Source organism: Cetorhinus maximus, chromosome 2 (assembly GCF_964194155.1).
Source record: "Cetorhinus maximus chromosome 2, sCetMax3.hap1.1, whole genome shotgun sequence".
NCBI lineage: Eukaryota > Metazoa > Chordata > Chondrichthyes > Lamniformes > Cetorhinidae > Cetorhinus > Cetorhinus maximus.
Window position 1 is genome coordinate 74,415,569 of NC_135880.1, and position 27,016 is coordinate 74,442,584.

General features: G+C 40.9%; 1 protein-coding gene across 7 annotated transcripts in view; it reads right to left on the bottom strand.

Moving 5' to 3' along the window:
• Positions 1 to 704: 704 nt before the first annotated feature.
• pja2 (praja ring finger ubiquitin ligase 2) overlaps positions 705 to 27,016 on the bottom strand; it is a 94,797-nt gene continuing 68,485 nt past the window's right edge. For all 7 annotated transcript variants that reach the window (XR_013579891.1, XR_013579890.1, XR_013579889.1 and 4 more), the window contains 4 exons: positions 17,152 to 17,260; positions 14,601 to 14,715; positions 13,274 to 13,389; positions 705 to 1,428 (listed from right to left, as the gene is read on the bottom strand). Coding sequence is in view for 4 of the 7 variants with exons in the window: in XM_078566035.1 (XP_078422161.1) it covers positions 1,306 to 1,428; positions 13,274 to 13,389; positions 14,601 to 14,715; positions 17,152 to 17,260 (463 nt within the window). In the remaining 3 variants the exon portion in view is untranslated. The remainder of the gene's footprint in view (positions 1,429 to 13,273; positions 13,390 to 14,600; positions 14,716 to 17,151; positions 17,261 to 27,016) is intronic.

Below are 27,016 nucleotides of genomic sequence, written 5' to 3' on the forward strand. Positions count from 1 at the left end.
GTCCAATAGCTGTAGGCCTCTAGCATCATCATCTCCTCGGATGTCCGTGACCGGAGCAAGGCCCTAAAGGTAAGTCCTGACTTCTGCACATCACACTTGTCCAGACATGCTCTAGACTGGCATGTTTTCCCGCTGGCATAACAGAGAATTGGGCGTGGAAAGCAATTCAGGATAGGCCTTCATTTGTATCCCATTAGCGGGATGCAAATTGGCTTCTTGCTGGCCTCCAGCAGGATTTCCGATCCACCATAGTGGGCAGCACTGGAAGATCCTGCTGATAAATTATGCCCGTGTGAAACCAATTTTTTGCCCACCTGCCCCAGACCTATCTGGCGGGGTCATGGGAGAATTCTAGCTAATATTTCTCCTTTTGGAAAATTAGATTTTAGTAACAAGTCACTGCACTGTTTTCTCTGCAGTTACACGGTTTAAATAAAATGTTTATAAAACAACTTTTTATTTTGAGTTACCAAGTAAGTAGATAGACTGCATGCAATTCTGATTGCGAACTTCACTATATTTCAAGTTTATCATTCAGTGATGTACGTCATATGAGATCACGTGGCACTGGTCTCAAATACAGAACAAGGAAGATAATTCAAAGGATTTTTAAAAAATAGTTCCAGTTTTAAACTGTTGAAAATATTTCTTCCTCAGATTTTTGAATTCAGAATAACTATTACATTTAAACAGTATGACAGAGCTTTCAATTTTAATAATGCAGTTTATTGGAGGTGAAACAAATCTCAATACTGTTGTGATATCAGATGATGTCTTCGTTTATGGTCACTGTTCGGGTCACATTGAAAGAAACTAAAGTTTTTTATCCCATGGAATTAAGACAACTTCCTCACGCTCCATCACCCTATGTAAAGTCAGTGTGTTACTGCATTAGACAAAACAAAAAACTTTAGAATTAACTTCCAAAATAAAACTTAATACATTTGTGCCCTAAGCTCTCTGTGCAAATAGATATCAGCATCAAAATACATGATTTTTTGAACCAAAAAGCATATTTAGAATTTCATTTAAACAGAGAAACAAATCAAACACATCATAACCCCCCCACCAAATATTAACAGCAACAAAAGATCTAATTTTCTGTCACAAAAATACAACCATTAATGAAGGTTTTTTTTTACATATAATTATAATGCAGAATTAAACACCTCACCAGTAGTAAGACAGTTTTGTCAGCCTTTAACAAAATAAGCCTACAAGTAAAATCACAACATATTTTTCATACTTTCTGCTCCTATTTAAATAGTGCAGTTCCCTTTCACATTCATTGGGAAAACTTTGGCTTCAGCGTATTGCAGGACCATCACGGGTAGAAGGAGGGGTCTCTGGTTCTGATAAAAATGCAGTAGTGGCAGCTTCTGGAAGTGTTGATGTAAGAATGTGACGACATACAGGACATGTCCCAGACTGAAATAGAACAAGTAGTCAGTCAGTAAAGCCAATGCTATCTCTCTACTATTCCACTCTTTTCACTCAATTTCCAGTTAGGAATGTTGATCAGAGAACATTTATGTCAACAGTGAAGAAGAAAAAGACAGCTTCACAGAATTTGAACTTCTGTAATTCCTACAGTATTGCATAACATAAGCACATAAGAACTAGGAGCAGGAGTAGGCAATTCAGCCCCTCGAGCCTGCCCTGCCATTCAATACGATCATGGCTGATCTCATTTTGGCCTCAACTCCAGTTTCCCACCCACTCCCCATAACCTTTCAACCCATTACTAATTAAAAATCTGCCTATCTCCTCCTTAAATTTATTCAGCGTCCTAGCATCCACTGCACTCTGAGGTAGTGAATTCCAGAGATTCACGACCCTTTGAGAAAAGTAATTCCTCCTCATCTCTGATTTAAATCTACCACCCCTTAGCCTAAAACTATGGCCTCTCGTTCTAGAACGCTCCACGTCTACTTTGTCTATAACCTTTAGCTTCTTATATATCTCAATTAGATCTCCTCTCATCCTTCTAAACTCTAGCGAGTATAGGCCTAAACTGCTCAATCTCTCCTCATAAGACAAGCTGCGCATTTCTGGAATCAATCCAGTGAACCTCCTCTGATCTGCCTCCAATGAAACTACATATTTCCTCAAGGGGACCAAAACTGTGCGCAGTACTCCAGGTGCTGTCTCGCCAATGCCTTGTACAGTTACAACAACACTTACCTATTTTTAAACTCTATTCCTTTAGCAATAAATTCCAAAATTCCATTTGCCTCCCTTACTACCTGCTGTACCTGCATGCTAGCTTTCAGCGATTCATGCAAGAGGACACCCAGATCCCTCTGCACTGAAGCATTATGAAGTGTCTCTCCATTTAAATAATAAGTCGCCTTTTTATTCTTCTGACCAAAATGGATAACCTCGCATTTATCCACGTTAAACTCCATCTGCCAGATTTTGGCCAATTCACCTAACCTGTCCATATACATTTGTAAATTTCTTATTTCTTTATTGCAACTTACTTTCCCACCTATTTTGGTGTCATCTGCAAATTTAGCTATAGTACCTTCTATCCCTGAATCCAAGTCATTATTTTAGATTGTAAATAGTTGGGGCCCAAGGACCGAACCCTGTGGCACCCCACTAGTTACAGCTTGCCATCCAGAAAAAGAACCATTTATCCTGACTCTCTGCTTTCTGCTGGTTAGCCAATCATTATTGGTGTTCTGAAATTATTATAAATTCTTGTACTGGCTTGTAGTAATTTGTAAATACTGTAAATTGAAATAATTTGTACATAAATTTGATGGATAATCTTATGAATGCACATTATCAATGGAGGACCAAGTTACTGCCGATGTACCCAGCTGGCAAGCAGGCTTCCCCACTGGTAACTGGCCCTCAATTTTTTTTTGAAAGAAAATGATATTTATGATAAGGAAACGGCCAATGTGATTAAACCAGCTTATATTTCACCTCTTTTCCTTAATTCTGTTGAAGAGTCATACAGACTCGAAACGTTAACTGTATTCCTCTCCGCAGACGCTGTCAGACTTGCTGAGTTTTTCCAGGTATTTTTGTTTTTGTGTAATTCCTAGCTTTGCTGAAGAATGCATTATTGGAGTGTGGCCCAGTTGACAGCGCACTTACTTCTGAATCACAAGGTTCCAGGTTCAAGTCCCACTCAAGGGTTTGAGCATAAGATTCAAGGCTAAAATTCCAGTGCAGTACTGAGGGATCACTGCACTGTCGGAGATGCAGTCTTTTGGATGAGACTTTAAATCAAGGTTCTATCTGCCTGCTCAGGTACGTGTAAAAGATCCCATGACAATATTTCAAAACCTTAAGACTTAGGTCCTCCGGTCTCATGTTGGACAATGGGCAGCAAGACCTTCTCACCAGTCCCGTTCCATCACTTTCTTTTTCCTAGCCTATGTGGTGTCCCACTCTTGGAAGTCCTCCTTAAATGCACTTCACCCAGTCTTCTTCGGCCGGTCCCATCTTTTTTTTCCATCTGGTGGTGTCCATTCTACTGCCACTCTGGTGAGGTGTATGTCTGGGTAACGAAACACATGTCCCGCCAGTTTCAGTCATCTCTCCGTCACAAATTCTTGCAGGCGCTTCTAACCAGTTCTCTGTAGCACCTTTTGGCTGGTGATGTTGTCTCTTCATGTGATGCCCAGGTTCCTACGTAGGTAACCCTGGTGAAAGATGTACAACTTATGTAACATCTTTTCTGTTCTCTTTCATGCCTCACCGACATGGATTGCAGTTGGTACTACTGTGGACATGTAGAATCGCAGCTTCATGGTCATGTTGATGGTGTTGGATGCACAGACCACGTGGAGCAGCTGGAAGACTGATGCTGCTTTGCAGATTCTTGTGTGAGCGTTTATCTCTACATGGAGATGTTGTTTCCTAGGTAGTGGAAGTGGTCGTGTCCTTGATGTTCTGTTGCCCGATGGTGATGGGAGGGCCTTATTGCCATCCAGTCATCATTGTCTTGGTCTTCCTACAAAAACAGCAAGAAATAGCAAACCTCAGCAAAGAAAGAATGGCATAGCCGAGGGTGTACGTATGTTGGGAATGGATGAGAGCCGAAAGGAAGTCCCATCCTTGACAAACCCAATCTTCAACACCAAAACCATCACCAGAAATGGCACGTGGAATGTCCCAACAGTCTTCCAGTGCATGAAGATATTCTAGTTGCTGCGAGAAATGAGAATCTATCCACTTGACAACCTAGGCATCAGCAAGATGCAATGAACAGGCCTAGGACAAATCAGCAGTGAGAGCATGACAATCCTGTGCTCCAGGGAAGAAGAACACCACACCTATTGAGTTGGCCTCATACTCAACAGATGCTCGATACAAGCATTAGTGGGGTGGAAGCCAGTAAACCATCGCACTATCACTATCCAATTCCACACAAGGCATGCCTAAGTCACTGTTGTGCAAGTTTATGCACCTACAGAGATGGACAGAGGAGGAGGATGATGAATTTTACCACCAATTGCAGAACACAATGGACAAAGCTATGATATCAAGCTACTGATTGGTGACCTCAATGCTAAGCTCAACAGTAACTGGCGAGTACTGAACAGTATGATCAGGCCTCATGGGTCAGCAAGCATGTTCAATGGAAATGGTAAGTGCAACAGCAATGGGCTCAGCATTGGGAATACCTTCTTCAAACACAAGGGCATCCACAAAAAGACATGGAGGTCTCCAGATGGTAACACCCTGAAGGTGATTGACTATATATGCATCTGCAGCAGACGGAAGCTATTCCTAAAAGATGTTCAGATTTCTCGAGGTGATGAAAGAACGGACCACCATCTTGTGTTAGGCGGGATCTACCTGAAGCTGAAGAAGGCAACAACCATGGAGTCACAAAGGTAATTTGCAATGGGAAACTAGAGGACAAGGACATGTCAGACAGTATCCGGCTGGCCCTCTCCAACAGATTCAAAGTACTAACGAAGTTGGGCAACATTGAGGGATTAACGAAAGTGCAGAGGTAACCATCGAGCAGAGGAAAGGAACGAACAAAGAATGAAGGATCACTAACCCAAGGTAGAAATTGATTGATGAAAGAGAGTTAGTGAACATAAGAACATAGGAGCACGAATAGGCCATTTGGCTCTCTGAACCTGCATTACCATTCAATAAGATCATGGCTGTTCTGGTTGTGGTGTCATTCCATTTTATGGTCTGACCCCATAACTCTTGATTCTTTGCCTTACAAAAATCTAACTCTTCCTTGAATAAATTCAATGATCCAGCCTCCACTACTTTCTGGGGAAGAGAATTCCACATACCATCGACCCTTCAGGAGAAAAGGTTTCTCCTCATCTCTGTCTTAAAAGAGAGACGTCTTATTTTTAAAGTATGTCCCCTAGTTTTAATCCTCCCCATAAAAGGAAACATCCTCCAAGTATCCACCCTATCCAGTCCCCTCAAGATCTTATATGTTTCAATAAGATCAACTCTCATTCTTCTAAAGTCCAATGGGTATAGGACTAACCTGTTCAACCTTTCTTCATAAGACAACCCCTTCATCCCAGGAATGATTCCAGTGAACCTCTAGAGCAATTATATATTTTTAAAAATAAATAGACCAAAACTACACACAGTACTCAGATGTGGTCTCACCAAGGCCCTGTACAGCTGTAGTAAAACTTCCCTACTTTTATATTCCATTCCTCTTGCAATAAATGCCAACATTCCATTTGTTTCCCTGAACACTTGCTGTACCTGCATACTAATTTTATGTGATTCATATACCAGGACACCTAGATCCCTCTGTACATGGTGAAGAGCAAGACGGGCCGGGAAAAGAACATTGAACAAAGACGAGAACAAAATGAGAGATACAGATGACTGGATAATGCTGTGAAGGAGAGCTGCTTCATCAATGACCTTCCTTCAGCAGGTCAGAAATGGGGATGTTCGCTGATGATTGCACGATGTTCAGCTCCATTCACAACTCCTCAGATACTGAAGCAACCCATGTCCAAATGCAACAAGACCAGGACAATATCCAGGCTTGGGCTGACAAGTGGCAAGTAACATTTGTGCCACACAGGTGTCAGGCAATGAACATGTCCAACAAGAGAGAAACCAACCAGCGCTCCTTGATGTTCAATGGCATTACCATCACTGAATCCCCCTACTATCAACATCCTAGGGATTACATTGACCAGAAACTGAACTGGACTAGCCATATAAATACTGTGGCTACAAGAGCAGGTCAGAGGCTAGGAATCCTGTGACAAGTAACTCACCTCCTGACTCCGCAAAGTCTGTCCACCATCTACAAGGCGCAAGTCAGGAGTGTGATGGAATACTCCCCACTTGCCTGGATTAGTGCAGCTCCCACAATACTCAAGAAGCTTGACAGCATCCAGGGCAAAGCAGCCTGCTTGATTGGTACCACATCCACAAACATTCGCTCCCTCTGCCAAAGACGCACAGTAGCAACAGTGTGTACTATCTACAAGATGAACTGCAGGAATTCACCTGCCACAGCATCTTCCAAACCCATGACCACTACTATCTAGAAGGACAAGGGCAGCAGATAGATGGGAACACCACCTGGAAGTTCCCCTCCAAGCAACACACCATCCTGACTTGGAAATATATCACCGTTCCTTCACTGTCGCTGGGTCAAAATCCTGGAACACCCTCCCTAACAGCACTGTGGGTGTACCTACACCACATGGACTGCAGCGGTGCAAAAAGGCAGCTCACCACCACCTTCTCAAGGACAACTAGGGATGGGCAATAAATGCTAGCCCAGGCGACAGGACTGTACAGGAACTGACTAGGACAAGAAGCAACAACACTGTACCAATCAAGGGCAAGAATGGTAGGATGCTATTGATGGATGAGGAGCAGGAGGAAAAGCTGGTGGAACACTTTTGGGAGATGCTCAATCAACCCAGCCCCAGCTCATCTTTCATATACTAATTTCATCAGTAACCTTGGGAAAAATAAACACACTGTTTGGCTTAGCTTCTTCTGACTAGGTGTAACATGTTACCATCTCTTTGAAATTCAAACTACTCTGGTTTATCTAAAAATGCAAATTTTCCTTGCACCTCACATTCAAAAACGTCAACCATGTTTACATATTTAGCATTTCAACCCCAGCTTTTTTGATGACACAAAATCTCCAGGCCAGCCGCCTCCAATTCAATTAAATCCCACACATACACACAGAGAAACTAATCCAAAACCCCACTATTAACCTACTTTTACAATAAATCATAAAAATATTGTGAAAATTATTATATTTTCATAACAATTTCAAATTTCCAGCATTCACAGTATTTTTGCTTTTTTTAAATTTAGAGTTACTATTTATATTGGGTTTTTAAAGCAAGGCATCTGTACACAACAAAAAAGGGCACATAGGTAATAGATGATTAATGTGCTATTAAGCTGATATCCCCCTCCCCCCAACTGTGACTGCAAACAATAAGCAATTTATTAGTTTATCTCTGGAATCAATAAATGTCTCTCACTCATTGTATTGGGAGGTCTGCTTTCCTGGACACTTGACTGTGGTCTGGCAGGTCTTCCTTTCCAGTTCTTTTTACTTCCTGCTTGTCCTTCGATGCAAAGATAACCAGCTGCACCATGTTCATCATCTGGGGTGTTGATAGGGTAACATAGGTGACTGCTAAGGTTGACCTGAGTTCAGAAGGTTCTGTTGCATATACTTCTTAGGCAGTCTCTCAGGATCGAGGATGACTTGATTCACTCCAATTCGACAGTTTCTGAAATGGCTAAGTCCAAGGTGCGAAGAGGACAGGACACTCCATACAAGTTGCTGGTTTAGGATTTCCTCTCCTTGCATTTTCTCTCTGCCCATTCTGCACTTGCTTTTGAAGGAGGCCACACCCAACTGAGTTGGGCTGCCCATATAGCCAGGGTGCCTGACACTCACTCACCAAAGCGAATCTTCTATGAGAGCTTGGGTCTGGGATGCACTCTCATAGCAGTCAAAAGAACCACTACAAGGGCACTCTGAAGGTTTCACTTAGGAGTTTTGATATCGACTTTGAGTTCTGCAAGAAGCTCACCCAGGATCACTGCACCTGACCCAACCAAATAAAAAATGGTGCAGCCTCCTTTCCGGGGGAGATTTATTGTTTTGAAAAAAAGGAGACATATACTGGCACAGTCAGTTAAGCCCATCAAAGACTGCAGACTGAAAAAGCTGTGAAGGAAGCCATTTTTTTCAAAAAAATAGCAGGACAGAGTAAGGCCCAGCAAAGGTTGAGAGAAGTTTAGCACACACAAAACTAAACAGGAACTATTTTAAGTCAGATGACCCTTTAATATGGGGGAAGCATTGCATATTCATTTTATTGTATTATTATGTGAAAATAAGTTGTACTGATTAAACTAAGTGAATTGGATCATAGCTGTAAATCTGATTTTACTCTGTGAAATAAAACAGCTTAACATTGCACATCTGGTCTCATCCCATGTTTGCTCAGTCTGCTTTTGGAGAATTTGTAAAAACATGAATATTCATCACAGATGACAAGGTAGTATTATTATACCAGAGTAACACAATGGCAAGTATAGGTACACTACTTAATGGTAAGGCATTCAGACTACATACAGGAGTGACTAGAACTATTATACTCGTGATGATATCAAAATCAAACCCATAAACTTATAGCAGTAGCTCATCAACTGTGGCTCGCTTGGTAGCACTCTTGTCTCAGAGTCAGAAGGTTGCAGGTTCAAGTCCCACTCCAGAATTGAAACAGAAAAATTAAGACTGACACTGGTCATCATCACATTGCCATTTGTGAGAACTTGGTCACTGTATTTCCTACATTACAACAGGGAACTACACTTCAAAAGCACTTCTTTGCCTGTAAAGCACTTTGGGACATCCTATGGTTTGTGAAAGGCATTATAAAAGTGCAAGCCTTTCTGTTTCCTTTAGTTGGTTATAGCATGGAATTAATACTTCCGCTTGACCTTATGAAACTGACCTTACGTTGCAAGATTTATGTACTAATGATCCTTAAATTTATTGGTGGCTTTAGAGGTATACCTTTTGACTTTTTCCATAAGTTTTATGGTCTTCATTCTGTAGTCACTGGCTCCATCCCTCTCTTTAGCAACTGTTTGAGGCTGAACCAGAATGATTCCAACCTTGGTGTTTTATCTGAACCCAAAATGAGTTTCTGACCACACATCCACATCATCACTATGACCACCTACTTCCACCTCTGTAACATCACCTGACTCCAGCCCTGTCTCAATGCATCTGCTGCTAAAATCCTCATCCATCCCTTTGTTAACTCTATACTAGACTATTCTAATGCACTCCTGGCCAGCTTGACATCTTCCACCATTCAGAAGCTGAAGCACATCTAAACGCTGCCTGCATCCTAACTTGCTCCAAGTCCCAGTCACCCATTTCTCAATACTTCTGATCCACACCGGCACCTGGTTAAGCAACATCTTGATTTTAAAACTCTCATGCTTGCTTTCAAATCCTACCATGGCCTCTCACCTCCTCACCTCTGTAACATTATCCATCCCTACAACTCTCCAAGATAACGGCACTCCTCCAATTCTGGCCTCCTCTATATATCCCCAATTTTAATCACTCCATCATTAGGTGTTGTGTCTTCGGCTGTAAAAACCTTAAACTCTGGAATTGCATTCCTAAACCTCTCTGACTCTCTATATCTCTATCTTGCTTTAAGGTGATCCTTAAAACCTACCTCTTTGAACCAAGCTTTTGATCACCTGCCCTAATTATTTCCTTACGTGGCTTGGTGTCAAAATTTTGTTTACTAACACTCCTGTGAAGCGTCTTGGAATATTCTACTACGTTAAATGGTGTTATATAACATCAACAACCTGAGCAGAAGAGTTTTGGATGACCTTAAGTTTATAGAAGATAGAATGTGGGAGGCCGGCCCTGAGTGTCTTGAAATAATCAAGTCTGGAGCAGGGATCAGAGTGGTCGAAGACAAAACGTTCTGAAAATTCTTTGTGACAAGGAATCATGTAACTATAGCACTCTATGAACTGTTGTGAAAGCAAATGCTTCTTTCTAGGCCACTTCAAATTGGTGGAATTTTTAGACTTCAAATGGATAGAAACATTAATTTAGTTTACCTTCGATTACATTGGTCCACAGTCTCGACAGTATTTGTATCAAATCACCAAAGTGACCTCAGCATTTGAACAATTCAGCATTTAATATAATTAGTACACATAATACAGGATGAAATAAATACATCAGAACTTAGCTCCTTCCAACTATCTATCCATGTTGTGCATGAATGATGGTCGAAGGAGTTGAAACTTACATTTTCATAATTAAAGAAATATATGATATTGGTTTGGGTTACCTTGGCTCCAATTGTTTAACTTGATTTATGTTTATTTTAAATTTTGGTATAGTCTAATGAGATTTGTTAGATACTTGGCAGTAACTTGACATCGACAAAATGGGCAACAATGGAAACATTTTTGTATCTAATTTCCCAATTGCATTCAATGGGGAAACTCTAGGCCACAACCTAACATGGTGAATTTGATCAACTTTGTATCTCAGCTTAGACAGTCAAACATACTCCAGTTCCAAAGGCAGATGTTGTAAGTTGCAAGCTTAAATGAGGTTTCACATCAATTGTAATGTATTACAAACATGTCAGTTTCCACTTGTACACTGACAACACCCAGCTCTACTTTACCATCACCTCCCTCCACTGTGTCTAAACTCTCAGACTGCTTGTTCGATATCCAGTACTGGATGAGCAGAAATTTTCTCCAATTAAAAATTGGGAAGATTGAGGCCAGTCTTCAGTCCACATGACAAACTCCATTCCCTAACCACCAATTTCATCCCTCTCCAAGGCTGGATCAGACTATTCTGACCCCAAGATGAGCTTCCAACCACGCATCTGTGCCATCACCAAGATCGACTATTTCCACTTCTGTAACATTGCCCGTCTCCACCCCTGCCTTAGCTCATCTGCAGCTGAAACCCTCATCCACGACCTTGTTGCTTTTGAATTAGACTATTTTAACACACTCCTGGCCAGCCTCCCACATTTTATTCTGCGTAAGCTTAAGGTCATCCAAAACTCTGCTGCTCGTATCATCCTTAATCACGCCAACTCCTGTTCACCTATCATCCCACATTCACTGACCTACACTGGTTCCTGGTTAAGCAATCCAACCACTTTAAAATTCTCATCCCTGTTTTCAAATCCCTCCAAGGCCTCACCCCTCCCTACCTATGATCTTCACCAGCCCCAGCCCCAAAACCCACAGATATCTGCATGCATTTCTGTAATTCTGGTCTCCTGACCATCCCTGATTTTAATTGCTCCGCCACTGGTGGCCGTGCCTTCAGCGGCTAAGTCCCTAAACTCTGGAATTCCCTCCCTAAACCTCTCAGACTCTCTGCTGCGCGTTCCTCCTTTAGACATTCCTTAATCCTACTTCTTTGACTAAGCTTTTGGTTGTCTGACCTAATATCTCCTTCTGTGGCTTGGTATCATACTCATTTTATTATGCTCCTCTGAAGGACCTTGAGATGTTTTATTATATTAGGGCCCTTTCATAAATACAAATTGCTGCTACGTACATAAGAACTTTGAATCACTGTAACTGATTTCTCAAAACACAAGGTGGCAGCCACAACCTCCAAAATAATTAAAGCTATGTTTCCAAGGTTCCTAATTTGACTTCATATTGCAAGGTTTGCTTTGCAAAAACAAGATTACAAATTGAATGGTCTATGTTTTCTGTCAACACTAATTGTTTATGCTAATTTTTTGATGATGCAGTCATGTTCAACTTTCTTTGCTGGTCAAGAAGTTACGCAGCTTTAGAGAATACATAGATTAGGGGACAAATGGAGGAAAAGCCTATAAAACAGTGCTTTATAAACAAGAAAACGAGTTTGACAAACGAATTTACCCCCCCACCTCTAAGCTCACACATACTGATCCAAGAGAGAGAGAGACCTTCAGACTAAGGGGTGCACAATAGTCTGAAAGGGAGCTCTCACTAGACATTGCCTACAAGGAGTCTGGGGTTATTGAGAAGAGAGGAAAAAAGTTTGCCCAGGAAAGTAGGTGCTGTCAAGCAGGGTGGAAAAATGGGGAAATAACAGTTTTACAGTCGTACCTCCGCACGGTGCTTGTGAAATGCGCTCTCTGGAAGTTGGCTGCCAACAGCCTGATTTCCTCCCAGCCAGCAGCCATATTCAAAGATGTCCTCCCCACCCAGCTGCCTAGTACTCTCCAAAACACATTTCATCTCTCAACTGTCCTTGAAATCCACCCTTTGTGATGTTCACATGCTGTGATCGATCCTTCCTCACCCAGCAGCTCATGCTCCGACAGCATGTCTGACAAAGCCACATGGCAACACACTTCACAGGCGGCCAGGAGTAGGTACATTGCACACACACACACCCCTCTTTCAGAATCAACAGGAAATCTGGTTCCTTTCTGTTTTTGCATACGTAAGTTCAGAGGCGTATAATGTCCTTTTTAAAATGTTTAAAGCATGATACATTTCAAATTCACCTCTGCGGAGGTGGAGATCAGAAAGAAAGATTAAAAGGGTGGAATTTCATGATCCCAAATTTGGAATTCCACCAAATGGCACAAATTTCTCATCCCTGGTCTGGAGGCAACAAAGGTATGGATAAGGTTCTCGGTAGCAGATGAATTAAGGCAAGGACGGAGTTGGACAATTTCACATAGCTCTGAAGAAGGGTCATATGGACTCAAAACATTAACTCTGTTTCTCTCTCCATAGATGCTGCCAGACCTGAGTTTTTCCAGCATTTTCTGTTTTTATTTCAGATTTCCAGCATCTGCAGTATTTTGCTTTTATCACTGAGGTAGAAATGGATGGTTTTAGTGATGACATTGGTATGTGGTTGGAAACTCATGCCGCCAAGATTGTAAACAGTCTGGTTCAGCCTCAGACAGTTGCCAGGGAGAGGGTTGGAGTCAACAGCTAGGGAATGGAGTTTGTAGAGGGGACTGATAATAGTGGCTTCAATTTTCTCAATATTTAATGAAAAGTTAAAAATTATATAAATGTAATCGTATAAATTCAACTCGTATATTTTAAACACGTGTCTTACAAATTACAAAAATAAGAAAGAATAGTAAAGTAACCTTTTTTGGAAAGGTAGGCCAAATGCAAATAAATTACCAAAGTTTCTTGAACATTAGTGTTTTACTTTCAGGAATGTTTTTTGAACCAATGGGTTAAAAGTTAGATCATTAGTACATACCTTCTGTAGCCAGAGGGTCACACATGGCCTATGAAATAAATGATGGCATGGTAACTCTGTCACTAACTCTTCCTTCACATATTCACTGCAACAGATGGCACAGGATTGCTCCAAACCTGAAGGATCAATAGTAGTACGTTACAACACAGATCACAGATCCAAAATACTGTGCAATTCTGGTTCAAAATGAAAAAATTATCTTAAGCCACCAATAGAGAATCACATTGCATTTAGACATACATTACTATTCTATTCAGATAACAGCAATCACATTGCTTAGCCTCCACAAATTATTTCTGGATTTATTTTTCCCTGTAGAACACTGGTTACTATACAGCTAGCTAACAAGAAACACATTAAATTCCCTTCTTCCCATTCAAATATTTGAATTAGTTCTGCACAGAACTGCACCCAGTTTGAGAAAAGGAGAAAAATGGGCAAAGAGGCCATGAATTTTAGGAGTATCCAGTTTGATTAGGATTTAAGCAGTTAGAATGACACTGAACCAACACTTTTTTCTGTAAATACCTCATGTTACATTTATCTAATGTTAATTCAACAGCACCTCCATCCTCTGCAACCTCTGTCACAAAGAGGAACAAGAGCAACAATGTTGTGGGATCGCTATTACATCCAAGATCCCTGACAAACGATAACATATAGTCAAGCCCAGGATATTCTGTCAAATTTCTGGAATTCCCTACCTAACACAATCATGGAAGCCCACTGCCTCAGGGATTAAAGTGGTTTAAGACAACCTCCACCACCTTCTCAGGACAACTGGGGACAGGCATTAAAGGTGACTTGTGGCAGTGTTGCCCACAATATAAATACAATGTTGAAAAATCAACATCAGGTAATCTCTTTATTTTGAATACAGTGCAATATTGAGAGTTGGAGGGCGTGAACAGGTGATGCCGCTAAGGCAGTAGATAAGATTTTGTCATTAGACAAAGATCAAGTCATTTACGTGTCTCTGTTATAATATATACATAAGCCATATTCCAGAGGACAAAGGCCAACTATGGTGTTGCCATTGCTGAAAATCAGCTAATTCAGCCCACAAGAGGGATCAAATCCGTTCTTTGATCATATAACTTTTTGAAGGAGGGGAAAGCTGGCACTTGCACATCAAATTACAATCAAAACAATCAACTGGATTTCTGCTGCAATATGATGTCAGCTTTGAAGAAGTTCTCAATGCATGATTTTATTTGTTCTTCCAAGATGATTCCAGGGCCTACTCAAATCATTTAAGTGACCAAAATGAAATCTATTTTTCAGAAACACCAATGCACCTAATACCAGAAACAATAATTTCACTTACCATTCTGCTCCTCAGAGATTGCAACTTGCGGTAAGCATTCAATTGTTTCCTTGGGAGCTGGAGGAGGAGCTTGCTCCCCATCTATGGCCAGGGACTCAAGGTGTGCCAAAGCAGCCTTTCAATAAAAACACATTTAAAACTAAAGCATCCAGGAAATTAAAATGTTTGGTTAGCATATTTTTTTTGTGTATTTGTGTATACAGATTTTTTTTTAATAAAAAAAATGTGCATGCCTGTGTAAAAGCACTCAAGTTGTGAATAGAATCAAATTTGTACAAAATGACAACTTAAGCACCACTGAATCAGGTAGAAGAGAACTGCAACACAAGGGTGCCATTGCACGGTACTTGAGCATTGTATGTAAAAGGCTTCATATTTGTATCAACATATTGCATTACAGATTTTAAAGGATGCAAATTTATAATAACAGGTACAGCAAATTTCTCATCTCCGTGGGGCTATCAGAGAGTGATGTGAGGTCAAATATTTCACATAGGGGGTATGACAGAAGAAACTTGCACAAAAGTAAAATTTTTTAATCACTTCTCATATTCCCTTAACTTCAAATTTTATATAAATTTCTTGCTCTGTAGATAATTTTATCCTAGACACAAACAGTACAATAGTTGCAAGACAGAGCAGATGTCTATAAAGCAGTAATTAAAGCTTCCAGAACAATTAAGAACACCTGTAAGGATGCATTATGGAGCCATAGGAGGCCACTAATGAGACGAACTGGATTAAGGTTGTGCTCAACCGAAGCGTGCACAATTGCAAAAATAAAACCCAAAATGTTTTTCTGCTGTTAAAGTCCACTGTCAATCATGCTTGAAAGGGTTGCTCTGGGCTACTGCCCTTGACTTGAGAAATTTGATGCTCTCTAACAAACCCAAGACCACCTCTGGAGTCTAGGGAGAGTAAAGTACCGGTTTATAATCTGGCTCAAAAGGCTACATGAAGGAACTACCTTCATTGGAGTTGGAAAAGCATTTGAAGTCTACTATGCAGATAGGCTGAATAAACTGGTTTGCTGGAAGGAAATAGACTCCACATTACATTAACCTAAATAATGGTGGCAGACATAAATTGGGGTCATGCCAAGTTTTTAGAAGCAATTTTCATTCATATTGGTACCCCAAGCTCCTATGAATGCCAACAGATGAACATCTTCCTGAATGGAATTGGAGAAAGCAAGCATGGCTTTTTTAGCATTGGTAAGAAGTGCATCAGTTTCCTGAGCTAGACAGATTCACTATACTCACAGGTGCTGCTGAGTAATTGACTAGCTATTAGAATTGTCACAGTGATGTTGGATTCTACCCACTTGGCACTACATTACAGTGCAAGGGAGGTCTTGACTGAACCAACAGCAGGAATCTTACTAGTACATTTTGCTAGAAAGCAATGTGGTTTTAACCACTTAAAAATTGGCAGTATTCCTGCAAGTTATGTCAAAGCCTTTGGACTTGAGGAAGTGCTATTATGAGGATTAAGTATGCCCTCCATTTCTGTCAGCTGAAACTCTTCCACTATGAAATTCTCAGCAGGTTGTTTAGGGTATTTAAAGCATGGTTTTCCATGAGGATCAGTGAATAACCAACTTTCTTGTCTGAAAGTTTAAACTTATAGTTAATAATCAAATTTAGAGGTGAGTATTTGGATGTAAGCATCCGCTTCTCATCCCCCTATCAGATGGCAGTACATCCAGGTATAGTTCATCAGTAGCCTCAACAAGGGCAGAATTACAAGGAGCTTGATCCTGATAGTTCTTGGAGACTAGGTCATACATTATGGTCACAAATTCATTGACAGAATTTTTTATGCTCACCAAGGTGCTGGATGTTAACATCAGAAAATGGAAAATTTATTCTATTTTTGAAATGCTCTATCTGCATCAAATCCACCAAGATCACAGAGCATAAGCCAGATACATGCATATTGCTAGTGTGGCCTAGTTGGTAGGACTCTCGTCTTTGACTCAGAAGGTTGCTGGCAAGCCCTACTCTAGCATTTAAATATATAATTTGGCTTGCCATTTCACTACAGTAATGAGGCAATGCAGCATTGATAAAGGTGCTCTCTTTCACATGAGACATTAAGCCAAGACCCTATCTGTCCATTCACAAGATTGTAAAAGATTGCACTGCACAAAAAGAGTAAGGAGTTCTCAAGGTGCCCTTACCAACGTTTCTACTTCAATCAATGCCTCCATTCATCTTATTTGCTGATTTTAAATCCTTGATTTGCATAAAATTGGCTATTGTGTTTACCCTACATAGCAGCAGTGCCCATTTTTCTTATGGTTAAATAGTGTGCCAAAGTTATTAATTTAATAGTCAGGACTAGAATGGATAAAAATAACCACCACTATGTAACAAACCTTGAACTTAACTATTGGGTTTTAAAGTGAGGATATTCAAAAATTATTTCTAGGACACCAAGGATACTGATCAATATAAAACGTACATCAGTTATAAAATTTAAAAATTCCAGTGTAGTCATTTACAAATTCCTGGGTTTAATCATAGAAAATATTAATAAAGGTTATCACCTCCATTGCTTGAGCCAATCGTTCTTCCAGAGCCATAAAGGTAAGAAGCTGTGGATCAACAGATGAAATAGCTTGAGCTGTAAGTCCTTCACCAAGTTCATCTAACAATCTGAAAAAAAATGATATAGACAACATGAAGGCATCTTTCAAACGATATTTTCAAAACATTAAATTTATTAACTTTGAGGACCTTTATGTTTTGAACTGATAAATAAGGATTGATAAGTTATTAAATTTCTAAAGTAGGAAAAATGTCTTCAAGCAAAAACAAGGTTATTTTAAACAAAGGATTATTTTTCTTAATTTTCACTCAAATATTTATGAATCAATTAAAATGTATAAGTGGAGCAGGCACATTAAAAAATTAATTAGTTAATTTAGCTGGAGTTTCAAACTGCAATGGTTCAGCATCACGTGAGAAAAACATTTTCACACAAGTGGTTTGGGTCTGGAATGCACTGCCTGGAAGTGTGATGGAGGCAGGTTCAATCGAGGCATTCAAGAGGGGACTAGAGGATTATTTGAATGGAAACAAGGTACAGGGGTACAGGGAAAAGGCAGAGCAATGGCACTAGGTCATAATGCTCATTTGGAGAGCCGGTGCAGACACAGTAGGCCAAATGGCCTCCTCCTGTGCCGTTAAGATTCTGTGATTCTATTCATGCACAGGATTCAGAATTTAAAATTGGATTTTTTTTTTCTTTCTTTGAAAAGAACATGGTTTACTATGATCATATTTAGCATTAGAGTTACAACTTGTTTCCAATGAAACAGAATATTCAGCATTTGCAAGTTTAGCTGATCTGCAATGGAAATTCAAAATCTGACCATTTCTGTTTTCAAGAAGCTAATGACCTTCATACATCATCCTTTAGCTCTTTTGGACTGGGAGAGGAAAGATTTTGTAGAAAGTGAGAAAAAATATATTACATCCAACAGTAACTCTTCTCAGAGCTGAGTAACGGCAGGCACATTAGGCAGCAATTTGCACCACAGTCCTCAGGAATCTCCCATTGTGGCCAAAAAAGTGGGATGCTTCAAAATATAGTTGATTCTACATCAAAGTCTGAAATTCTTGATTTCCCCTATACACAGGTGGAAGCATGGTGAGACTGCGATGCAAAGATGTTGACCCCATAAAATTATCCAGCAGATGAGGACATCACATAGGGGAGAATTTTCTCCCCGTCGGCTGGGCCGGTCAGGAGTGGGCACGGAGCCCATCGCCGCCCGCAATCAGCTGTGCGCTACCATTTTGCATGGGCCGGCCAATTAAGGCCCGCCCAGCGTGATGTGTGGCCGGAAGTGCTCAGTGCTACCTGTGTGGGCGGGGGGTGGTTGGAGAAAGAGGGAGAATCAGGGCCTGCGCTCTTTCACACATGCACGCGAAAGAGTGCAGAAATCTCCCTGAGGCAGCTAAATTAATTTCATAATATGAACTTTAAATAAAGGACCTAAAAAATCATTTACACATGTTTTTCAAATGTTCCAGAAATATTTATTAATGTTATAAACCCTTCATGAAACCTCATCCCGTCTGTGGATGCGAAAATGCGAAGGCCGCTTGGGCTCTTCGCCTGCCCACCAACCTTAAGGTTGGATGGGCAGCTTTCTCAATTGTCTTAATTGTTTGATTAATGGCCTCAACAGGCCTTTGACAGTTTGGCGGGCGTGTAGCCGACTCTGGTGCGTGTCCGCTGAATGGAAGACCAGAATGACGCACAGTGACGTCAGGATGCACGCCGAATGTCACCATGCATCATCTTACACGTTGGCATGCAGGGCCCGCCCCCGCATGCCGAATAAAAGATTCTGCCCATAATGTCAGGGAATGACAGCTCACGGAGTGAGGAAGTGCAAACATCCACCCTTAACTATAGCATGAAACAACAGCACTGCTGTCATTAGAATCAACTCTGGTCTGGCAGCTGGAGATGGAGAAGTGGAAATCAATGGTGTCAATTCTTACCTTCTGTTCCTGGGTGTTAATAGCACAGGACCAGAAGGAAATTGGACAGTTTTATTAGCCTAATGCACATCAGGTCAATTGGACCCCAATTAATATATGAACAAGGTGCAGAAGTAGGCCATTTGGCCCTTCAGGCCTCCTCCACCATTCAATAAGATCATGGCTGTTCTAATTGTGATCTCAGTTCCACTTTCCTGTCTTCACTCAGAGTCGTGAGTCTTTGGAACTCCCTCCCTCAAAAGGCACTGCAAGCAGAGTCTTTGAATATTTTTAAGGCAGAGCTAGATAGATTCTTGATTAATAAGGGAGTGAAAGGTTATCGGGGGCAGGCGGGAGGTTACAATCAGAACAGCCATGTTCCTAAGTAGCCAAATAGGACCTTCATGATTTGGAACAGCAAACTTTCAGGGGGACAGTAGCATAATGATAATGTTACTGAACTAGAAAGCAAGAGGGCAGAGAGCCATGATTTCAAATCCCAGCTGGGAGAATTTAAATTAAATTAATCAATGAACCTGAAATAAAATGCTAGTCTCATTAATAATGATCACGAAATTGTTGTAAAAACCCATCTGGTTCACTAACGTCCATCAGGATAGGAAATTTGACGTCCTTACCCAGTCTGGCTCCAGAGCAATGTGGTCAACTCTCAAAGGCCCTCAGAAATGCCTAGTAAGTCATTCTGCTATCAATCTGCTATAGAAAAGTTGAAGTATAAAACTGAAGGACCACCTTGCATCAACCTTGGCCCTATAAACAACTTTGCAAAGCCTTCCTCATTAACTTCTGGGGACATTTGCCAAAATTGGGAGAGCCATACCACAGTCTAGTCAAGCAACGGCCTGACACAGGTATATTCACTGAATTTTACCTTACAGCCTATGTCCCAAAGTCCTCCATCACCATCCCTGGATACATCCTGTCCCAACATCAGGACAGACCCAGTGTCACTGCGGTGACACAGTGGTTTAAAGTCATGAAGGAGTGGCCTTGGGAGTATTCAACATTGACTCCAGACCCCATGAAGTATAATGGCATCAGGTCAAACACTAGCAAGGAAATCTGATGATGATTACCATTTACCGCACTCCCTCAGCTGATGAATCCATGCTCTTACCACTGAGAGAGGAAGTCCTGTCTTAATAATCAAGACATAAACAGTCGTGTTGGGTGGCATACCACTGTGGTAAATGGCATTTATTCAGAACTGATCTTGCAGCTCAAAACAGGGCATCAATGAGGCGCTATGGGCCAGCAATGGAATTGTATTCCACCATAATCTGTGACATCATTGCACAGCATTTACCTCACTCTATCATTCATTGTATAAAGAGGCTATTATGTTATGGAACTCAAATGGGTTATGTCCTGCAGTGTGTTGCTAAAGTTCTCTAACTTCATCGCTGTATGTCATTTATGGGTGCATATTACAACATAGTCATTTTGAGGTAACATATTTGGAACCTTGCAGATTATTTTTTATTCGTTCTTGGGGTCTAAGAGTTGCTGGCAAAGCCCGTATTTCTTGTCCACCCTAAACGCCCTTGAGAGCTGCCTTCTTGAATTGCTGCTGTCCAGCTAGCGTAGGTACACCCAGAGCTCTATTAGAGAGGGTCTTCCAGGATTTTGAGACAGGGACAACGAAGGACAGGCAATATAGTTCCAAGTCAGGATAGTGTGTGGCTTGGAGGGGAACTTGCAGGTAATGGTGTTCCCATGCGTCTGCTGCCTTTGCTCTTCTCGGTGGTAGAAGACGTGGGTTTGGAAGGTGCTGTTCAAGGCGGCTTAGCGAGTTGCTGCAGTGCATCTTTTAGATGGTATATACTGCTGCCTTTGCGAGCTGGTGGTGGAGGGAGCGAACGCTTTAGCTGGTGGATGGGGTGCCAATCAAGCGGGCTGCTTTGTCTCAGATGGTGTCAAGATTCTTGAGTGTTGTTGGAGCTGCACTCATCCCGGCAAATGGAGAGCATTCCATCACACGCATGACTTGTGCCTCGTGGATGGTAGACAGTCAAGCCTAGAGGCAACAAAGGCATGGATGAGGTTTTCAACAGCAGGTGAGCTGAGGCAGGAGCAAAGTTGGAAGGTGGAAACAGGCAACCTTATCGATGGACAGGTACATTGTTTGAAGTTCACCTTAGGGTCAGGCATCATACTTTGGTTGTGAAGTCTGGTTCAACCTCAGGCATTGCCAGGGTAAGGGATGGATTGTGTGGTCTCACTAAGGCCCTATACCATCTGCTTTCCTAATTGCTTGCCATGCCTGCATGTTAACTTTCTGTGATTTTTGTAAAAGTGCACCCGGGTCCCTCTGAATACCAACATATCTCAGTATCTCACCATTTTAAAAAAAAGAGCAATGCTTTTCTGCTTTTCCTACCAAAATGGATAACTTCACATTTCTCCAGGTTATATTCCACCTACCAAGTTCTTGCCCAATCACAATCTGTCCAAATCCTTATCAGCAGCACTGCATCCTCTTCACAGTTTACTTTCCCACTTATTTTGCATCAGCAGCAAACCTGGGATACAATGCACTTGATTCCTCATCTAAACCATTGATACAGATCATAAGTAGCTGAGACCAAAGCACTGATCCTTCCAGTACATCATTAATTACAGCCTGTCAACCTGGAACTGAGTATTCCTACTGTTTTCTGTCTCTACCAATCCTCAATCCAAGCTCATATATTACCACAAATCCCATGGGCTATAATTTTGTGAGGTACCTTATCAAACGATTTTTGAAAATCCAAATACACAACATTCAATTATTCCCCCTTAGCTACCCTCTTAGTTACAAACTCAAAAAAACTCAACACATTTGTCAAAATGGTTTCTCTTTCATAAATCATAATGATTTTCTAAGTGTCCTGTTATCATGCCCCTTAATAATAGATTCTAGTATTTTCACAGGATTGCATAAGACATACAACACAGAAATCAGCCATTTGGCTCAACCGTCCCCATTCCATTCAAGATTCCTCCCATCTTTCCTCATCTAAATCTATCATCGTAACCGTCTATTTTCTTCTCCCTCATATGCTTTTCTAGCTTCCCCTTAAATGCAACTATACCATTTGTTCAACCACTCCCTGTGGTAGCAAGTTCCAAATTCTCACCATTCTTTGGGTAAAGAAACTTATTTTGAATTCCCTATTGGATATCTTGAGGACTATCTTATATTGATGGCCTCTAGTTATGCTCCTCCCCACAAAAGGAAACATTTTCTCTGTATCCTCTCTATCAAAACCTTTCATAATATTAAAAAACCCCCTATTAGGTTATCCCTTCACCTTTGTTTTTCAAGAGAAAAGAGACCCAGACTGTCAATCCTTTCCTGATGTACATATACCAATGCATTCCTGGTATCATTCTCGTTAAGTCATCTCTGTACCCTCCCCAGCGCTTCTGTATCCTTTTAATAATATGGTGACCAGAACTGCATGCAGTATTCCAAGTGTGGTCTAACCAAGGTTCGATTCAGGTTTAGCATAGCTTCTCTACTTTTTAATCCCATCTCTCTAGAAATAAAACCTAGTGATTGTTTTTTTTTTTAATGGCCTTGTTAACTTATGGCGCAACTTTTCACGATTGGTATATTTGTACTCTGAGATCCCTTTGTACCTTTCTCTCACCTAGACATGCACCTTCCAAGCAATAAGTAACCTTCTGCAACAAAACAAAAACAGAATTACCTGGAAAAACTCAGCAGGTCTGGCAGCATCAGTGGAGAAGAAATCAGTTGACGTTTTGAGTTCTCACGACCCTTCGGCAGAACTGAAGTATAGTTAGGAGAGGGGTGAAATATAAGCTGGTCTAAGGTGGGGGGCGGGGGGAGAGAGAAGTTGAGGGTGGGGTGGTTGTGGGGATAAGCAAGCAGTGATAGGAGAAGATAATCAAAAGATGTCACAGACAAAGGGATCAAAGAGGTGTTGAAGGTGGTGATATTATCTAAGAAAAGTGCTAATTAAGAATGGAAGGCAGGATACTCAAGGTACAGCTCTAGTGGGGGTGGGGTGGAAAGACTAACAAAGTTTTAGTTTTAGATTTAAAAATAATGGAAATAGGTGGGAAAAGAAGAATCTATATAAATTATTGAAAAAGGGGGAGGGGGAAGAAACGGGGTGGGGATGGGGGGAGGGGGAGTTTAAGATCTAAAGTTGTTGAATTCAATATTCAGCCCGGAAGGCTGTAAAGTGCCTAGTAACCTTCTGATTCTTTCTACCAAAATGTTTATCAGTGTTGAACTTCACTTGGCAATTATTTGTCCATTCTACAAGTTTATTAATATCCTCCTGTAATTTCTTGCAGTCCTGAGTATTGACTATCCCTCCAATTTGGTGTCATCCGCAAATTTAGAAATTGTGTTTGTGATTCCAAAGGCAAAACTGTTGATGTAATTTGTGAACAGCAGTGGTCCCAGCACTGATTGTGAAAAACCACTTCCCACCTCCTGCCACTCTGAATAACTACCCATTCTCACTCTCTGCTTTCTGTTTTGAAGCCAGCAAGCAAGCTATTCTACCATTTGTCTCCATCCCCGATCTATGTTTTATTCATTTACGGGATGTGGGTGTTGCTGGCTAGGCCCGCATTTATTGCCTATCCCCAATTGCCCTTGAGAAGGTGGTGGTGAGCTGTCTTTTTGAACTGCTGCAGTCTCTGTGGTGTGGCTACACCCACAGTGCTGTTAGGTAGGGAGTTCCAGGATTTTCACCCAGCGACAACGAAGGAATGGCAATATATTTCCAAGTCAGGATGGTGAGCGGCTTGGAGAGGAACTTTCAGGTGGTGGTGTTCCCATGTATCTGCTGCCCTTTTCCTTCTAGGTTGAAGCAGTGGGTTTGGAAGGTACTGCCGAAGGAGTTATGGTGAGTTTCCGCAGTGCATCTTGTACATGGTACACACTGCTGCCACTGCTTGTTGGTGGTGGAGGGAGTGAATGTTTGTGGAGGGGTGCAAATCAAGCATGCTGCTTTGCCTTGGATGGTGTCAAGCTTCTCGAGTGTTATTGGAGCTGCACTCCAGGCAAGTGAAGAGTATTCCATCACACTCCTAACTTGTACCTTGTAGATGGTGGGCAGGCTTTGGAGCGTCAGGTGGTGAGTTACTTGCCGCAGGATTCCTAGCCTCTGACCTGCTCTTGTAGCCACAGTATTTATATGGCTATTCCAGTTCAGTTTCTGATCAATGGTAACCCCCCAGGATGTTGATAGTGCGGCATTCAGTAATGGTAATGTCATTGAACATGAAGGGGTGATGGTTAGATTCTCTCTTGTTGGAGATGGTCAGTGCCTGGCACTTGTGTGCCACGAATGTTACTTGCTACTTGCCAGCCCAAGTCTGGATATTGTCTAGGTATTGCTGCATTCAAGACTGCATTATTATTGTCTACTCTTCCTGTTACCTCTTTAAAAATTCTGTAAGATTGGGCAAGCAAACTTTTCCCTTTGAAATTCATGCTATTTATTTATTTTTGTTTCTAAATGCTATTCTATTCTCTTCTTTAGTAGGGGTGCCATTATATTTCCTACCACTGATGTTAAGCTGACTGATCTATAATTCCCATGTTCCTTCCTCAGCTTTCCACCAGTCTTCTGGCACTACATCTTTTTTTCTAACAAATTCTTAAATATGCATTTGAATGCCCCTATCTCTTCCCTAGATTCTTTTAAGAAATGTGGAAGCAATCCATCTGGACCAGGGGCTTTATTTTCTCTGATTTTGATTATTTATTTTAAATGCAGTCATCTCATTGCTCACCTCATCATTCAATGTCATGTCTACCTGTTCTATCTATCTGGTAAACAGGTGGAACCAAAATAGTTATTTAATATTTCTATCGTTAACTGTAGTATTATCCTTCCTAACCCTTAATGGTCCTATTCCATTCACAGCCTTCCTTTTTCACTGATGCACATGCAAAATACTTTACGCCTGAATTTTCTTATACGTTCCTTGTTAATTTAATGTCAGAGTTTTGCTTTGCCATGTTAATTAGTTTTTTGACTTCTCTCCTAATATCTTTGTATTTTATCTTATCATGTACGCCTCTGCTGTCTATGCACTTAATTTATGCCTCTTTCCTAACCCTCGATTGTTGCCTCATGTCTTTATTCATCCACTGGACTATGGTTCTGTTTCTTCTCTCCATTCTTTCTTAAACAGCAGGGGTACATTTTCAACCTTGTGATTCACAGGGAGCGATCCAAAGTGTCAACAGAATCACAGAATTGTTACAACACAGAAGGAAGCCATTCGACCTGTTGTATCTGTGCTGGCTATCTGGATGAACAATGCATCTAGTGTCATTCCCCGTCATCCCCCATAAGCCTGTACATTCTTTTCAGGTAATCCAATTTCCCACTGAATGTCTTGATTGAACCTGCCTCTCTACTCTGTGTGAACAAGTTTCTCATATCTTCATTGCTTCTTTTGTCAATTAAATTAAGTATGTGTCCTCTCGTTCTCAATCCTTCCACCAGTTTGAATAGTTTCTCTCTATCTACTCTGTACAGACCCCTCATGATTTTGAGTACTTCGATCAAATCTCCTCTTCTCCAAGGAAAACCGCTTCAAATTCTCCAATATATCTATACAACTGAAGTTCTTTATCCCTGGAACCATTCTCATGAAAACACCTCCACATCTTATCTAAAGTGTGGTGCCCAGAACTGGATGCAATACTCCAGCTGAGGCCAAACCAGTGTTTTATACAACTTTTACATAATCTCCTTGCTTTGTACTCTATGGCCCTATTAATAAAGCTTAAGATACTGTATGTTTTATTAACCGCTCTCTCAACCTATCCTGCCACCTTTAATGGTCTATGCACATATATACCCAGGCCCCTCTGCTCCTACACCTCCTCTAAATTGGTGTTTTCATTTTTTATTCTCTCCCTTCTTCCTATCAAAATGAATCACTTCACGCTGCATTGAATTTCATCTGCCACTTGTCCAGCCATTCCACCAAATTGTCGACGTCCTTTTGAAGTTCTACACTACCCTCCTCACAGTTCACAATGCTTCCAAGTTTCATATCATATGCAAATTTTGAAATTGTGCCCTGTACACCAAGGTCTAAATCATTATCATGTATTAGAAAAAGTAAGGGTCCCAATACCAATCCCTGGGAAACTCCACTTCAAACCTTCCTCCAGTCCGAAAAACATCCCATTCCGACTGTTTCCTGTCACTCAGCTAATTTCATGTTGCTACTGTCCCTTTACTTTTGCTAATCTCTTCCTTTTTATATACTTATAGGAGCTTTTACAATCTGTCTTATATCCCTTGCTGGTTTACCCATATTCTACTTTCTTTTCATCAATTTCTTTATTAAGTTCTACCAACGTTCAGGCAACATTATAAGCTTTTTCCTTTGATCTAATATGTTTTTTCATTTCCCATTAGCTATGGTTGGACCACTTTTCCCTGTGGGAGATTTTTTTTAAAACATTTTCCATTGCTTATCTACTGTCACACCTTTTTAATATAGTTTCCCAACCTATCTTAGCCAATTCAGTTCTCATACCCATGTAATTTGCTTTGATCAGATTTCAGGCCTTAGCACCTTCCTTAACTAAATCAACCTCAAACGCAATGTAAAATTATAAGATATTATGAGTCAGCCTTCCCCTGAGACTCCTTTACTACAAGGCTAACCAACCCTGTCTTATTGCACAATACTAAGTCTAAAATAGCCTTTTCCCCAATTTGTTCCTTGACATATTGATCTAGAAAACTATCTTGAATGCACCCCATGAACTAATCCTTCACTTCATTCTTGCAAATTTGGTTTGCCAAGTCAATATGAAGATTAAAGTTCCCCATGATTACTGTATTGCTCTTATTACATGCACCTCTAATTTATACTCCAGTTGACCTTACTGTT